A 17356-nucleotide genomic window follows, 5' to 3' on the forward strand; every position below is an offset into this window, starting at 1 on the left:
TGTCTGTCTGTCTGTCTGTCTGTCTGTCTGTCTGTCTGTCTGTCTGTCTGTCTGTCTGTCTGTCTGTCTGTCTGTCTGTCTTAACTCTCTCAAGAAAAGGAGTGACAGACATTTCACTTGGTTTACCAAGCCTTTTCTCACCTTTTTTCTCTCCCATATAGGAAACAGATACTGTGAGGAAACACTCTAATTTTACCTGCAGAGGCTCTTGATGAGATGTGCTGCAGTCCTGCTGATTGTTTTGGGGAACTCTAGCTCATCTATTCCCTTCAGAACTGCTGTATAAACCTTCAGCTGCTCAGAGCCAGAGAACAGGGGGCTGGAAATTGAAAATTAAATGTAACATTTAAAACATGTTCAGCAATGAAGGCCTAGCAGATGAGATGCAGGGTTTTAAGTTCATAGATTATTTTTTTCATTAAAAGCACACTTTTTAATTTAGGTATAAATGTTAAAATATCTAATATATAAATATATATATATATAAAATATATGTTTGAAGTTGGACTGTTTTAAATTTTTTTTGGAGTGGATGAATGTGTTGTTATGTAACCCAGTTTCTGGTAGTAAAGAGTTGTGTTCCTCTCATGTTGCTTCCTGTATTTTTGCACTGATACCAAGCAAAAGAAACCGGAATTTCTTCAAGGTACAGTACTCATGTTATGATCAGTCTCGCCCCTTCCATGTGTAATGTTTAAGGGAATAATTCACCCAAAAGTGCTTTATATGATAACTAGATTTAATTTAGGCTTTTATTAATATATTAACATTTATTAATGCACATACATAGAGCCCATCATATATGGTACCAAGAGAAGCTCAGCTGTGCTTGCTTGTCACGCAAGAACAAACATCACTGGTTTGCCACATTTTTAATGTGCTCTATGATCAATGTTTATATGTGAATACAAACCTAAATTAAAACTGAAAGAATTATGTCAGAATTTGTTATTCTTTTTAAACATTTATTTGTAGTGCTGCCCACTTTCTTGCTAAACTTCAATTCTAAATACTGTATGTTAACTGTTACTAGTTTTCCCATTTTTTAATGCATGCTGAAGAACAAGCATTAAAAAAAATTACTATGTGTAAAAGATTTCTTTTAAATCACTCAGACTAAAGCTACAAATAAACCCAGTGTTTCAGTTTATTTATAAATGTCACCTTTTTGTTCTGTGCACTACATTTTGTTGGATTTTTGTCTTTGAGAATAGTGTGCAGTCTTTTTTGCTATTTTTATTTAAAAACCATTACATTACTTGATGCTTATATATAAACCTACAATAGTCAACTGTACCATTGTGTACTGCCTTTGCAAAATCACAAAAAATAAAAAAGCAAGACAAGACGTCTAAAGATCCCTCACCTGCCATTGAGCAGTTCATACAGCAACATCCCTAGAGCCCAGAGATCTGCAGACAGACCGTGACCTTGATGCAGAATGACCTCTGGAGGCTGATAACCCACAGATCCACAGAATGACCAAGCTCTGTGCAAAGAGCCCAGCTTCTTAGCACAACCAAACCCTGTCTGATAGAGTGAGAAACACAACTGAAGTGTTATAATAGTTAAAATTACCAAACATGAATCATCACAATCAAGTAGTTACAGGCTGCCAACTGGTTTAACTTTAAACATAAACTTTGGATTTGTATGTATTCAGCACCAGTTTAGCATATCCTCGCTGGTCCAGTAGCACATTTTCAGGTTTCAGGTCTCTGTGAACAATGTCTTTGGTGTGAAGTACATGAAGAGCTTCCAGCACAGACGCTGCGTAGAAGCGAACAGCGTCGTCTTCCAGTGGCCCCCTGAAACATCAAATCACATAGTAGTCAGTCACTGTTCAGTTCAGTTCATAAGATGACATATTCACTGTAGCATTTAGTCTTTACATGTTTTATTTGTGTAAATTTTTAGCTAAATGCTTTCAGGCTATATAGATTAGGTATAAATTCCTTAAAATGTGAGATTTACTCCAGATAATGTCCTTCCTTACTGTTAAGTGATTTACAAACACTTTGCGGCCAAATCACTCAAAAGAATCAGTTGAGAAGATTTGTATGCATATATCGCTGTATGTATGCTGAGATGCTGAGACAGTATGTACCTCTCTCTCAGTAAATTCCACAGATCTCCACCTTCACAAGCCTCCATCAGCATATACAGGCACCGATCATCTTTATACGTGCAATGCAACCTGACAAAAAATATAAAACGTTTAAATCTTACAGTCTAACACAACATCATTTGGGGGCATAAGATTGGTTTAATTGAAATTAATGTTTTTTTTTTCAGCAAGAATGGATTAAATTGATCAAATGTGATGTAAAGACTTTTACATTCTTAAAAAAATATTTAAAATAAATGATGTTGTTTTGAATTTTCGATTTATCACATAATCCTGAAAAAAGAAATCATCATAGCTTCCACAAAAAACATTAAGCAGCACAACTGTTTTCAACAATTATAATAAGAATGGTTTCTTTAGTACCAAATCAGCATATTAGACTGATTTCTGAAGGATCATGTGACACTGAAGACTGGAGTAATTTTGCAGAAAATTCAGCTTTACACCAAAGGAAAAAAAATACATTTCAAAATGTATTAAAATAGAAAACACTTATTTTAAATTGTAATAATATTTCACAATATTTTAGATTTTACTGTATTTTTGAAAATAAAAGCAAGCAAGAGGCTTTTTAAAATCACAAAAATCTTACCAACCCCAAACTTCTGAGCTTGTACAATAGTGTATCTAATAAAGAATACAACTGCTTAAAAAGGATTTAATTAAATGCAAAATGGGTTTTATTGCCTGATTTCACTGGAAAACCATTTCACACATCATTCCACAAAGAACCTTTAATAATCTAGTTTTTAGAAACCATCTTCTGTATGTGCTGGCGCTTTAGAACTCAGAAACAAATTTGATGAACCTTTAATGAAACATTAAGAACTTTCTCCAAAGACGCGGTCCTGTTCCTCGAGGGCCAACGTCCTGCAGAGTTTAGCTCCAACCCCAATTAAACACACAAACAAGTGTGTTGGAGCTGAGCTCTGCAGGACGTTGGCCCTCCAGGAGCAGGATTGGACGCCCATGTCCTATGGTGTCCTAATGGTCTGACCTTACTATAAATGGACTTTGGAGATCCATCAGGATGTGTTTCTCTGCACGTATCCTCTCTCTTTGGCCTGGGCTCTGTATCACCTGTTTTCTTATGGTCTTCAATGCAAACTTACAGCTGGAGTCACTCTTCAAATGGACCTAGTGACAAAAACATTGGCTGAATTATAATTACTACATAGAACTTTGTTTTGTAAATTAAAATACGTTTAAACTGCAGGGCTAGTTTATGATGCACATCGTACAATACTCATTGAAAACTTACGAGCTGAGTGTGACCGTACTGTCCTTCCTCCAGATTACACAGCACCTGAAAACTGCAGAGAGACGTTTCACCAAACGCAGACCCATCTTCATCTGCCCTGTTTATTATACAGAGATCAAAATGACCTCCATTAACCATCACACTTAGTGGTTCATTTAAAGCATGCAGACTTCCAAGTCATATTAACAGAACTTACTTCAATCTGGCCTTGTTGGTAGGATTTTCTCTGGCATCGTCCAAGCCTCCAGTTACTTTTTTGAAAACCCTGGATATAGATGGTGGAATGCAGCCAAGGTCAGCTTTACAGCATAAGTTTGAATTAGTTATGTTTTTTTCCCCCCACTATGCTGTTACCATAGAATGAATATCCATTTATCCCTCACGGCTCACACTTACTCTCTGTCTATGACCAAACATGTCACATCGCCTGCGGCAAGTGCACTCATTGTCCTCTCGTCATCTCTGAAGAGCAAAGGAACAGGTCTGAGATGTTAATGTTACATGATACCTTCTGACTTGAATTCCAATGGTCCTCAGTGAAGCCACAAAGCATTCAACACGCACAAGTTTGCAGTTCTCTTGTTTAGAGCTTCTGGGGAAGTTAGAACAATGGTTCACAACCTACAGTACATTACATAAGTGATCTAATATATATATATATATATGCTACTCTTTTGTTAATAAACATGGTTGTTGTGAATTTCTTTGGTCCTACACAAACATTTAACAACAAATATCATAATCAAAGTTGTTTTGTTAGATCAGAATAGGTAGTAAGCTGCGATGTAAATCTCAAAGAGTGGCGCACCCTGCTGGTGAGGGTTGAATCTTACCCTCTCTCTACAAAACAATCCCCTCTGGTGAGGACAGACGCCATTATACTCTCCTCACTGGCTGAGTGTTTCTCTAATACTTTCACCTAAGAACAAAAGCATGAACACTGTTATGCTTTTACTGTACTACATAGTAAAAGATAGATAGACAGACAGACAGACAGATAGATATTGTCCGATTATAGATAGATAGATAGATAGATAGATAGATAGATAGACACAGACAGACAGACAGACAGACAGATAGACAGACAGATAGATAGACACAGACAGACAGACAGACAGACAGATAGATAGACACAGACAGACAGACAGACAGACAGACAGACAGACAGACAGACAGACAGATAGATAGATAGATAGATAGATAGATAGATAGATAGATAGATAGATAGATAGATAGATAGATAGATAGATAGATAGATAGATAGATAGATAGATAGATAGATAGACAGACAGATAGATAGATCTTTCTCACCTGGCCTTGACTCAGAATGAAGATTTTGTCTCCTGGATTTCCATTTTGAATTATATAATCACCATTACTGTATTGAGACTAAGAAGAAGATGGATATGGATATACAGAGAAAAATAAAAGCCATGGTATAAAAAAGCTGTACATATACTGAAAATATAGTTTTTATATCTGTATTATTATTTTTATTTTTTTTAGTTGTGATTAATTGGTGCAAACAAACTAAAAGTTGGATTTGATCAAGCTATAGGCAGTGCTTTGAACGCTTCAAGTTGTTGAGTTTATTGACCACATGCTGATCATGGAACAGCAGTGAAATATGATGGTGATGCTCAGTCATACACACCTCCTCCAGTGCATCTGACACTTTCATGAGAACATCCTCTGGAAACTCACAGAGCAGTGCCACACTAAGAGACAGACAAACCAGTGTCAGGAAACCAGGCAGCTACATTCACTAGTGTAAATCACATTAGACTCCCCTAAAGGAAATTACATCTGAGCTTCAATACTAAACTCATGTTTTTCAGTAAACTAACAAAGCATACTTAATACACATAAAAAGTATAACCAAATACAGATGTTTGTTTAGTTTGTTCTCATGACTTACTGTAGGATACACATGATTTGATATATTTAACTCTTAGTTTGTAGTGCAAACAAACTTTCAACGTCATTTTTATGAGTATATGAATAAATAAAACTGAATTCAGTTAAAACGCTGCATTTATTAAAATTAACATATCATGTCTTCACTGTCTAACTTCCTTATGCATTTTTGAAAAATACTGAATTTATTATCAGTCCTGTTGTACTTTGACATTTTCCCCCGAAATACTGGTATGATCCTTCTGACATCATATTTCAGGTCGCGATATGAACATTTCTCTACAGAAGGTTCACATTTCATCTTCACCCATCAAGCTCAATAGTTCAGCTCTGTTACGGAGGAAAATGCCATAGTGATCAAATACTGTTTTTGACACAAAGCACAAGAATAATGTGTTGACAGTTTTTAAGCCATTCTTGAAATTCTAACATTAAACCCCAAAACATTTTGAATGTAACAGGGTTGCCAAACATGTTTTTTTTTGTCTTCTTCCAATTACAATGTGACATTTGTTACAAGGCACAATGAAACGAGTGATAATACAAGCATTTACTCACAGGCTGTTCATTTGTATTACATGGATAATGAATTATTTAGAGTTCAGTTAAAGAAATGGTTAATTAGTATTCTGCTTTGTCAACATTAGAATTGTATTCGTTGCTATTGCTTTTGATTGGTTTTATTGATAGATTTGTTTGGATTGTGTTATGTATTGTTTTATTTGTTCTGTTTCTCTTGATTGTTTTTATTAATAGATTGTTTTATGGATTCTTTTTGCATGTATTTTAATCATATCTCTTTTTAGGGTGACTTGTAACATTCTGTCCAGGGATTACGGATGAAAAATAGCCTTTGGCTAATACTGGTACATTTACAGAAATGTTTTATTAATGTGCAATGTCCCTGTTAACTAAACAAATAAAAACAATAAAAATAAATGTCTATGGTGGTTATGGCCCTAACTTAAAATGTAAAAATTCAACAGTGAAATTTTTCAAATAAAATGTAAAAATAAAACAAATTAAATGTCAAAAAATAATAAACAAAATTTAATTAATGAAATTAAGCATTAGCGTTAGTTCTGGCAGGTCACGTGAGTCAAGCTTGCATCAGCTGATCACATCTACCTATAGGAATACGACACCTATCGCGGCATTCTTATATAAGCTCTATTCAGTATTATTCAGCAGCTTTTCAGCTTGCTCTGGAGCAAATTACCCTCCTCCATCCCCAGCTCCACCTTTCACCACAGTCAGGACTTGGCTTTCTGATATTCCTTGCTAATCAGACTCCTTTATCTTGAATAAAGTGTTACACTTAAATATCATTAAGTACATTGATGATATCTGCCTTGTTCTGTTCTGTTAACCCTGGGGGGTTATTATTGCTGCTCTCCCTGCTCATTCATGACAGGCTGCATGGATGGGCAGGGAGGTTTTTTGCCCAGAACAGAACCATACCGCCAAACCAAACTTTATGCTAAGTATCTATCATTTTGACGATAGTGGTCCTGACAGAATTACATTTCAAAGAGCTATTTAAAAATACATAAAAATGCCCATTAATACAGTATGCATAAATATAAATAAAAAAATATTTCTTCATTTATTTATAAATTGTATAATTCTATTTAAGAAGACAAAAGTATGTCTTGTAAAAGTCTATGTGAATATGGTAACGGTCGGCATTAACCTGCGCAGGAAGTGCAAAGACTGTGTGATAGCGGCGAGTCCATTCCTCTGCATGATCCTCTGAAACACCTGACCCTCCATCACCCACAGCCTGCTGTTGACCAGAGCTGCACACACACACACACACACACACACACACACACACACACACACACACACACACACACACACACACACACACACATACACACACACAGCAAAGACTTAGAAGAACTGGATTTCCAACAGTCTGTGAACTGACGGCTCTTTGTTTTGGTGAAAGACAAATACGTGATTTCTCTCCTCATGGCTGTGAAGGAGAGGGATCAAAGGAGAGAGCGAGACAGTGCGGCTTTGGTGGATAGACATATAAAGACAAAAAGAAAAATTGATATGGACCATATGAACTGTATGAGACAAATAAGTGTGAGATCTCTGTGGAAAACACCAGCCTAGCATGGGTTGAGGCTGATCAGCTATTCTGTTCATCAGCAAACATTATCACGCTCATCAATATATTTAAGCTAACATGGGATAAATTCAATTTTCAGGGTAATATGTGAGTTGCAAGGCAATGAATATCATCTGTTTGTTCGTTATATCAGGTCCAAAGGCCCCTGTTTATATATAGCGTCTTACATAAACAAAGATCTACCCACATGACGTTTTATAAAAACACAGGTCAGTTGTTTGACCGTGAGATCAAAAATATTGTATAGAAATTTAAAAAGAACAGCATTTATTCAAAATAGGAATCTTCAATATACACTACTGTTCAAACGTTTAGGATCCGTCCTTTTTTGAAAGAAATTCATATTCAGCAAGGATGTGTTGAATTGATAAAAATACTTATATTGTTAGAAAAGATCTCTATTTTGAGTGAATGCTGTTCTTTTTAACATTTTATTCATCAAAGCATCCTGAAAAAAGTATCGCATTCTCCAAAAAAAAAAAATTTAAGCAGCAAAAACTGTTTCCAACATAGATAATAAATCAGAATATTAGAGTGATTTCTGAAGGATCATGTGACACTGAGGACTGTAGGATTGGCTGCTGACAATTCAGCTTTGCATTCCAGAAATAAATGATTTTTTAAAGCATATTAAAAAATAATATTTTCATTTGTAAGGATATTTCACAATATTACAGTTTTTTTCTTTATTTTTGATCAAATAAATGCAGCCGTGATGAGCAAAAGAGGCATCTTTAAAAAACATAAAAAATCGTATTGATCCCAAACTTTTAGCGTGTGTGTGTGTGTGTGTGTTTGTGTACTCGGAAGATACTACAGCTGAATAACAATAGTGTTATTTCCTCCTTAAAAAAAAACCTTACAAAATATACCTTGATGATAAAATTTTATTTTATTGAGTAAATTTTATGAAGGATAAGCGCTAATCATTTCAGCCATTTTGTGTGCAGTTTAATATTTGCCTTTTGCACAGATATCAGTATCAGTCACTGAAAAGACTGTCGAACACTAAAATTTACAAGTCAAATTGTTTATAAATAAAACAAGTGAATTCTTAATAAAGTACTTTGTGTTTCAGGATTTCTGTCTCAGGTGACTCTAAAATACAATCAGAACTTCTCCTCCTGAATTGTGACCTGCTTCTACCAAGTTACAATCTTTCTAAAAATAAAAATAAAAATAGGAAAGAGCTGAAAATAGAGTTCCCCCCCAACTCATTCTCTATCACTTCCTGAGACCCTCTTGAATTAGTAATGACACAGATTAACTGACTCTGCTGTCGTTAAGAAGAGAAATACTGCAATCTGTCTCCTCTGCTCTCCCCTGCTACCTCTGTCTACCTCTCTTTTATCTCCTGTCCTTTCCTCTGCCGGATCTCTGGGAATAGCCGAGAATTTGAAAATAATTATTACAACCCAAAAATGCAGAACTGGACTGCAATAAACATTGTGAACACAAATATGACTCAGACACTGAAATGCATTTTTTATTTATTTTTTGGTCAATTTAACTTGACCAAAAGACATCTAGTGTTATAAGGTCACACACACACACACACACACACACACACACATACAGTATATATGCACACACATGGATAAAATAAATAAACAGTTTTATTGTAATTTATGTATTTTCTATGCATCTGTCTGCTGGGTTTAAATTAGAGTAAAACATTCAAAACATTTAACATTTAATGGGGAAATATGTTAAACCCAATCCGGTTTTCTCATGTTTTGACTTGTTGCAAAAATTGTTTTATTCAATTCAACCTGACTGAGGAAACTTAAGCAGCATGTAAAGCACAAAAACATAATTTTTCCACTTTTCAAGGTTCCCTAATTTTATAACAGCATAACAGCATCATTTTAGAATGTAAGAAGCATGGGATCATTTTCATGCAAGCATATTTTATTTTAATACAGTTTCAAGGCCAGATCAAGCCAAACAGGTTTGATGAGTGGGTATTCTTTTTTAATCACGCTTAACTTTAAAGAGATTGTTTCAAACATATCATATGCATATCTTTGAAATAATATAATATTATAATAATGTATATATTAATACTGTAATATTGCCGCAGTGCTCATCTTGTTGCTAAACCAATTAACAATAGGCAGGTTCCACTAACATTTGACAACCACAATGTGTCCGAGTACATCTCGTCTTCATTTTGATCAGCATACTTTTTGTTGTTTTATAATTGAAAGCATCTTTCCTTTTCTTTCTTCAAAATAAATGGAATTTGATGTGATATGCTTCGCAGCTGATAGGGAACATTCTCAGAACATTGGCAAGCTTCTCTTAAAATTATGAACAGATATTCTTCCAGTAAAGTTAACAGAACATTCATTCAAGGTTATCTGCTATTTAATAATGTTCTCAAAACATTAGCACAGAAACATTATTCACCCATGGAATGTTCAGAGAACAACATTTCCATAATGCTTGCAAAATTATATCATTAGATGAATTTTGATCATTCAGAGAACATTCTGAAATTACATTTTCATAATTTCATTGGAACATTATCAAAATGTTCTTAGTGTTAGCTGGTTCACACACACACACACACACACACACACACACACACACACACACACACACACACACACACACATACACACACACAGCAAAGACTTAGAAGAACTGGATTTCCAACAGTCTGTGAACTGACGGCTCTTTGTTTTGGTGAAAGACAAATACGTGATTTCTCTCCTCATGGCTGTGAAGGAGAGGGATCAAAGGAGAGAGCGAGACAGTGCGGCTTTGGTGGATAGACATATAAAGACAAAAAGAAAAATTGATATGGACCATATGAACTGTATGAGACAAATAAGTGTGAGATCTCTGTGGAAAACACCAGCCTAGCATGGGTTGAGGCTGATCAGCTATTCTGTTCATCAGCAAACATTATCACGCTCATCAATATATTTAAGCTAACATGGGATAAATTCAATTTTCAGGGTAATATGTGAGTTGCAAGGCAATGAATATCATCTGTTTGTTCGTTATATCAGGTCCAAAGGCCCCTGTTTATATATAGCGTCTTACATAAACAAAGATCTACCCACATGACGTTTTATAAAAACACAGGTCAGTTGTTTGACCGTGAGATCAAAAATATTGTATAGAAATTTAAAAAGAACAGCATTTATTCAAAATAGGAATCTTCAATATACACTACTGTTCAAACGTTTAGGATCCGTCCTTTTTTGAAAGAAATTCATATTCAGCAAGGATGTGTTGAATTGATAAAAATACTTATATTGTTAGAAAAGATCTCTATTTTGAGTAAATGCTGTTCTTTTTAACATTTTATTCATCAAAGCATCCTGAAAAAAGTATCGCATTCTCCAAAAAAAAAAAAAATTTAAGCAGCAAAAACTGTTTCCAACATAGATAATAAATCAGAATATTAGAGTGATTTCTGAAGGATCATGTGACACTGAGGACTGTAGGATTGGCTGCTGACAATTCAGCTTTGCATTCCAGAAATAAATGATTTTTTAAAGCATATTAAAAAATAATATTTTCATTTGTAAGGATATTTCACAATATTACAGTTTTTTTCTTTATTTTTGATCAAATAAATGCAGCCGTGATGAGCAAAAGAGGCATCTTTAAAAAACATAAAAAATCGTATTGAACCCAAACTTTTAGCGTGTGTGTGTGTGTGTGTGTTTGTGTACTCGGAAGATACTACAGCTGAATAACAATAGTGTTATTTCCTCCTTAAAAAAAACCTTACAAAATATACCTTGATGATAAAATTTTATTTTTTTGAGTAAATTTTATGAAGGATAAGCGCTAATCATTTCAGCCATTTTGTGTGCAGTTTAATATTTGCCTTTTGCACAGATATCAGTATCAGTCACTGAAAAGACTGTCGAACACTAAAATTTACAAGTCAAATTGTTTATAAATAAAACAAGTGAATTCTTAATAAAGTACTTTGTGTTTCAGGATTTCTGTCTCAGGTGACTCTAAAATACAATCAAAACTTCTCCTCCTGAATTGTGACCTGCTTCTACCAAGTTACAATCTTTCTAAAAATAAAAATAAAAATAGGAAAGAGCTGAAAATAGAGTTCACCCCCAACTCATTCTCTATCACTTCCTGAGACCCTCTTGAATTAGTAATGACACAGATTAACTGACTCTGCTGTCGTTAAGAAGAGAAATACTGCAATCTGTCTCCTCTGCTCTCCCCTGCTACCTCTGTCTACCTCTCTTTTATCTCCTGTCCTTTCCTCTGCCGGATCTCTGGGAATAGCCGAGAATTTGAAAATAATTATTACAACCCAAAAATGCAGAACTGGACTGCAATAAACATTGTGAACACAAATATGACTCAGACACTGAAATGCATTTTTTATTTATTTTTTGGTCAATTTAACTTGACCAAAAGACATCTAGTGTTATAAGGTCACACACACACACACACACACACACACACACATACAGTATATATGCACACACATGGATAAAATAAATAAACAGTTTTATTGTAATTTATGTATTTTCTATGCATCTGTCTGCTGGGTTTAAATTAGAGTAAAACATTCAAAACATTTAACATTTAATGGGGAAATATGTTAAACCCAATCCGGTTTTCTCATGTTTTGACTTGTTGCAAAAATTGTTTTATTCAATTCAACCTGACTGAGGAAACTTAAGCAGCATGTAAAGCACAAAAACATAATTTTTCCACTTTTCAAGGTTCCCTAATTTTATAACAGCATAACAGCATCATTTTAGAATGTAAGAAGCATGGGATCATTTTCATGCAAGCATATTTTATTTTAATACAGTTTCAAGGCCAGATCAAGCCAAACAGGTTTGATGAGTGGGTATTCTTTTTTAATCACGCTTAACTTTAAAGAGATTGTTTCAAACATATCATATGCATATCTTTGAAATAATATAATATTATAATAATGTATATATTAATACTGTAATATTGCCGCAGTGCTCATCTTGTTGCTAAACCAATTAACAATAGGCAGGTTCCACTAACATTTGACAACCACAATGTGTCCGAGTACATCTCGTCTTCATTTTGATCAGCATACTTTTTGTTGTTTTATAATTGAAAGCATCTTTCCTTTTCTTTCTTCAAAATAAATGGAATTTGATGTGATATGCTTCGCAGCTGATAGGGAACATTCTCAGAACATTGGCAAGCTTCTCTTAAAATTATGAACAGATATTCTTCCAGTAAAGTTAACAGAACATTCATTCAAGGTTATCTGCTATTTAATAATGTTCTCAAAACATTAGCACAGAAACATTATTCACCCATGGAATGTTCAGAGAACAACATTTCCATAATGCTTGCAAAATTATATCATTAGATGAATTTTGATCATTCAGAGAACATTCTGAAATTACATTTTCATAATTTCATTGGAACATTATCAAAATGTTCTTAGTGTTAGCTGGTTGATTTTTATCTTTTCTAATGCAATGTCATGCTTACTTTTTTAAGTATGACTTTAATGTCACTGTAATAGTACCTTTTCATGAATTTAAGTTAAGGTCACAAAGCACACGCTGCAAGTGACAGAATCTAAGATCTACGAGAAACTGTGGAAACTGTGTTTATCTTTTACTTAGACCTATAGAGGCGATCAGGTTAGAGAGTAAAGATCAGAAAAGAAACAGAGAGATGAAAAAAGAGGAGAAAAGTTAAAAAAAAGAAAGCAATTTCAAGCTGTCACCAAACACAAGACCTGAACAAAGCTGAAGAAAAGAGATGGGGAAAGCTTGATCAGAGGCTTAAAATAAAAAGGGGCGAGAGGGAACAGATAGTCTGAAAGTTCAGAAAGAGAAGCTAAGAGAAACGCAAAAGTAGAAAAGGATATCGACTGAAAGACGAAAATGACACAATCAAGGCAGACACTCTCTGTAGAAGAAAAGAAAGATCTGGTAAATGGTCTGACTTGATTGGATCCTCCATTCACTCTCAATCCATCTTTTTTTAACCCATTCGCTTTCTTTCAGACTTTATTGCTTGCTTTTTTTCATTCTATGTCTTGCTATGACCCTCTATTAAAATGAATAGGTCAAGCCGATGCCCCTGTGGCTCAGACTGGACTCGAGAGAGGATATGAAATGAGAGAGATACGAGGTGTTGAGAGAGTCATGCTATAGGGGATACACCTCAGAAATGAAGGTTAATTCATCTATCTGATAAAGATATCTTCTTTAGAGTGGGAGAAAGACACATACACTCTTAAAAATAAAGGTGCTTCAAAAGGTTCTTCAAGCGATGCCATAGAAGAACCATTTTTGGTTCCACAAAGAACCATTCAGTCAAAGGTTCTTTAAAGAACCATCTCTTTCTTACCTTTTTATAATCTGAAGAACCTTTTGTAACCACAAAGAAGCTTTTGTGAAACAGAAAGGTTCTTCAGATGTTGAAGGTTCTTTATGGAACCATTTAGACATAAAGGTTCTTCTATGGCATCGTGAAGCACCTTTATTTTTAAGAGTGTACACAAGATATTTTCTTTACAAAAAACCCTTGTATTTAACATGCAACTAACATTGAGAAAGAAAGAAAATGTCATTGCCATTTTATATCGCACATTTGCGACTGCCACTGTATATTTCGGAATTGCAACTTAATTTGTAGTAATAATTGTGACTTTCTATCAACAAGGTCACTTTATATCTTACAGTTTCAGCATTGTTTTACACTGTAACTGTATATTTCTCAATTGTAATTTTATATTTCACAATTGCAGCTTTATTTGTAGTGTCTGTGACTTTTTATCTCGTAATGTCACTTTATATGTCACAACTGCGGCGTTGTTTTGCAATGCAACTGTATTTCATAACTGCAACTTTATATCTCACAATTACAACTTTTAGTTTCACGTTTAAACTTTATATTTCACAATTGTTACTTTATTTGAAATAATTGCGATTTTATATCTCACCGTGTCATTTTATAGCTTACGTTTGAGACTTTGTTTCGCAATGTACACTAACTGTATACTTCACAATTGCGACTTTATTTGTAGTATTTGCGACTTTTTGTCTTGCAGTGTCATGTTAGATGTCACATTGTGTTATGCAACGCAACTGTATATTTCCCAATTGCAACTTTAGCTAACACTTTCTATGAAGCCCGTATTTATAATACATTATAAGAGGAATCTTAAGGCATTATAATGAATGCATAATGTATTATTAAAAAAAACTTGAAATATGTTGTATCATCTCATGAGTAATCATAATAACAGTTTTAATGCATTATAATGTTTACTTATTATTGCTTTTAAGATTATGATGATTTATGATACACAATGAACACAATGCATCCACTTAACTTACAATGGATTGTATTTCCCATAGATATAATGTATTATAAGTCTTGCACTTGTTACAGTAACTTGTTACTTTACTTAAAGCAGACAAAGACCACTTATAAATAATAACAATAACCTTTTTTTCTTAAACAGCCATAAAATCAGATTTCTGGTCAGATGAATGTGTAACATGGCACATTTGATTTTAAATATATTTATTGTAATATCAGTAAGATAGAGATCTTAAATAAATAATGTCAAGATATGAGACTTATAATCCATTAAAAATTAAATGGATTTAAGTTAACGGTGTTTATTGCATGTTATCAATAATCATACTCATAAAAGTTATAACCACAAATAATTAAGTTTTATAATGTATTATAATTGTTGTTATGATTATTTAAGAGATGAAACAACATCTTCTACGTTTTTTATAATGCATTATGCATTCATAATGCCTTAAGAATACCCTTATATTGTGTTATAAAAAAGGGCTTCATAGAAAGTGTTACCCAACTTTATATCTCACAATTACGACTTTGTGTTTCACATTGCAACTTTAGATTTCACAATTGCAACTTCATTTGTAGTAATAATTGCGATATCTCGCAACGTCCCGTTATATTTTACAATTTCAGCATAGTTTCACATTGTAAATGTGTATTCCACAGTTGAGACTGAATTTGTAGTAATTGCGACTTTATATCTCGCAGTATCATTTTATATCTCACATTATCTCACATGTATATTTCAAAATTCAACAAATAAGTTGCATTTTTTTAGTGTACAGCATCGGATGTAGCGACTGATAACTACAGAAGTTTCTGAAACCTCGAAAGACGTCTAGTGTTATAAGGTCAGAAGGACCAACATAACAGATAAGAAAACTAACACATAAAGAGATTTAAAAACCACAACCCTACGAGTTTTGCAGATCTGTCCATTCAATATGCAATATGTTGTGTGGTGTGTTGTAGGCTGAGAATTTATATGTGGATTTTCCCGATTCCTTTGATGTTATATTCCACTGATCTCTCAGAACATGGTGGGAATACTCTGATTACCAAGACATGCTCAGGGCATCACAAGTGGAAAAAACTGACATATGTACTACTACACTCATTTGTGAATATCTTAGGTATGAGTGTGCAACAGAATAATTTTCAAAATGAGATTGTTACTACCTCAGCTGCTTCTCCCAGACAACAACAGGAATAAAGAGCAAATGGAGACTTTTTAAGTCTCCTGCTTTCTTAGACCCTTCTGAGAAAAAAAGACCAAGACCTCAGTAATCTCACATGTCTCTTTTAGAAGAGATCTCAGTGTCTCAAACTGTGCTCAGATTGGAATTACATGGAATTGTATATTTCACAATTGCCACTTTTTGTCACAATTGCCACTTTCTGTTTCACAATGTAATGGTATATTTCACAATTGTGACTTAGTAATAGCAACTTTATATCTCATAATGCCAATTTATATCTCACACTTGCAACATTGTGTTTTGCAATGTAACTGCATATTTCACAATTGCATTTTTATTTTTAGTAATTGTGACTTTATATCTAGCAATGTGACTTATAGCTCATAATGTCACTTTATAGCTCACAATTGTGACATGGTGTTTCGCAATGTAACTGTTTTGCAATTGCGACTGTCTCATATCTTCACTTTATATCCTGTAATTGCGACTGTTTGGCAATGTAACTTTATATTTTGCAATTGATATGTTGCAATTGCAACTAGTTTATTTCTAGTAATTGTAATATTGTGTTTCACAATGTTTCTTTATTTCTTATTAAAAAATATAAAAGATTTTTATCTCACAATTTGGAATTTTTCTAACAATTCTGAGAAAATAAGTCAGAGCTACGAGATATTGACTTTCCATCTCTGAATTCTGACTTTACATCTTACCATTTATTTTGTGTCCGCCGTGAAATTCTGATATCTCGCAAGTAATTTTTTTATATCAGAATTGTGAGAAAAAAGTCGCAATTACTGTCATGTTTCGCTACTATGAGGAGCACGGAGACGAAGGAGCGAGGAGAGGAATACAAGCATATAGATTTTAATGAACTTCCAGGGAACAAGGAAAACACACATAGCAAGGGTAGACATATACAGACACAGAACAGAGTCTGACATTACTCCCCCCTCCTGGAAGGCGCGTACCACGCCGTAACAAGGTGGGCGCCCTGGAGGCTGGTGCAGGACTGGTACATGAGGAATACCTCCAGGGAGCTCGAGGAGCCATGGCGGAGCAGGGAGCTCGGGGAGCCATGGCGGAGCAGGCAATTCAGGGCACCATGGCTGAGCAGGCAGTTCAGGGCGCCATGGCGGAGCAGGCAATTTGGGGCGCCATGGCGGAGCAGGCAGACTAGGAAGCCATGGCGGAACAGGGATCTCGGGGAGCCATGGCGGAGCAGGCAGACTAGGAGGCCATGGTGAAGCAGACAGTTCAAAAGGCCATGGCAGAGTAGGGAACTCAGGAGGCCATGGCCTCGCCACTTGGCCAAGCCACTATGGACGGACCCATACTACACCCCCCCCCCCCCCCCCCCCACCCCGCCGAGCGTAGCGTCT

General features: G+C 34.8%; 1 protein-coding gene across 1 annotated transcript in view; it reads right to left on the reverse strand.

The window, feature by feature from the left end:
* Window positions 1–17356, reverse strand: part of LOC107562631 (cGMP-dependent protein kinase 1-like) — a 20029-nt gene that overhangs the window by 1113 nt on the left and 1560 nt on the right. Inside the window, exons 2-13 of the mRNA XM_016247304.1 lie at window positions 7000–7105; window positions 5044–5107; window positions 4701–4778; window positions 4223–4308; window positions 3786–3851; window positions 3586–3654; window positions 3390–3486; window positions 3126–3265; window positions 2108–2197; window positions 1667–1808; window positions 1367–1530; window positions 197–319 (exon numbers count right to left, since the gene is read on the reverse strand). Coding sequence (XP_016102790.1) covers window positions 197–319; window positions 1367–1530; window positions 1667–1808; window positions 2108–2197; window positions 3126–3265; window positions 3390–3486; window positions 3586–3654; window positions 3786–3851; window positions 4223–4308; window positions 4701–4778; window positions 5044–5107; window positions 7000–7105 — 1225 coding nt within the window. The remainder of the gene's footprint in view (window positions 1–196; window positions 320–1366; window positions 1531–1666; window positions 1809–2107; window positions 2198–3125; window positions 3266–3389; window positions 3487–3585; window positions 3655–3785; window positions 3852–4222; window positions 4309–4700; window positions 4779–5043; window positions 5108–6999; window positions 7106–17356) is intronic.

The sequence above is a fragment of the Sinocyclocheilus grahami genome, unplaced genomic scaffold, assembly GCF_001515645.1.
Source record: "Sinocyclocheilus grahami isolate Dianchi unplaced genomic scaffold, SAMN03320097.WGS_v1.1 scaffold831.1, whole genome shotgun sequence".
In the NCBI taxonomy this organism is placed as follows: domain Eukaryota; kingdom Metazoa; phylum Chordata; class Actinopteri; order Cypriniformes; family Cyprinidae; genus Sinocyclocheilus; species Sinocyclocheilus grahami.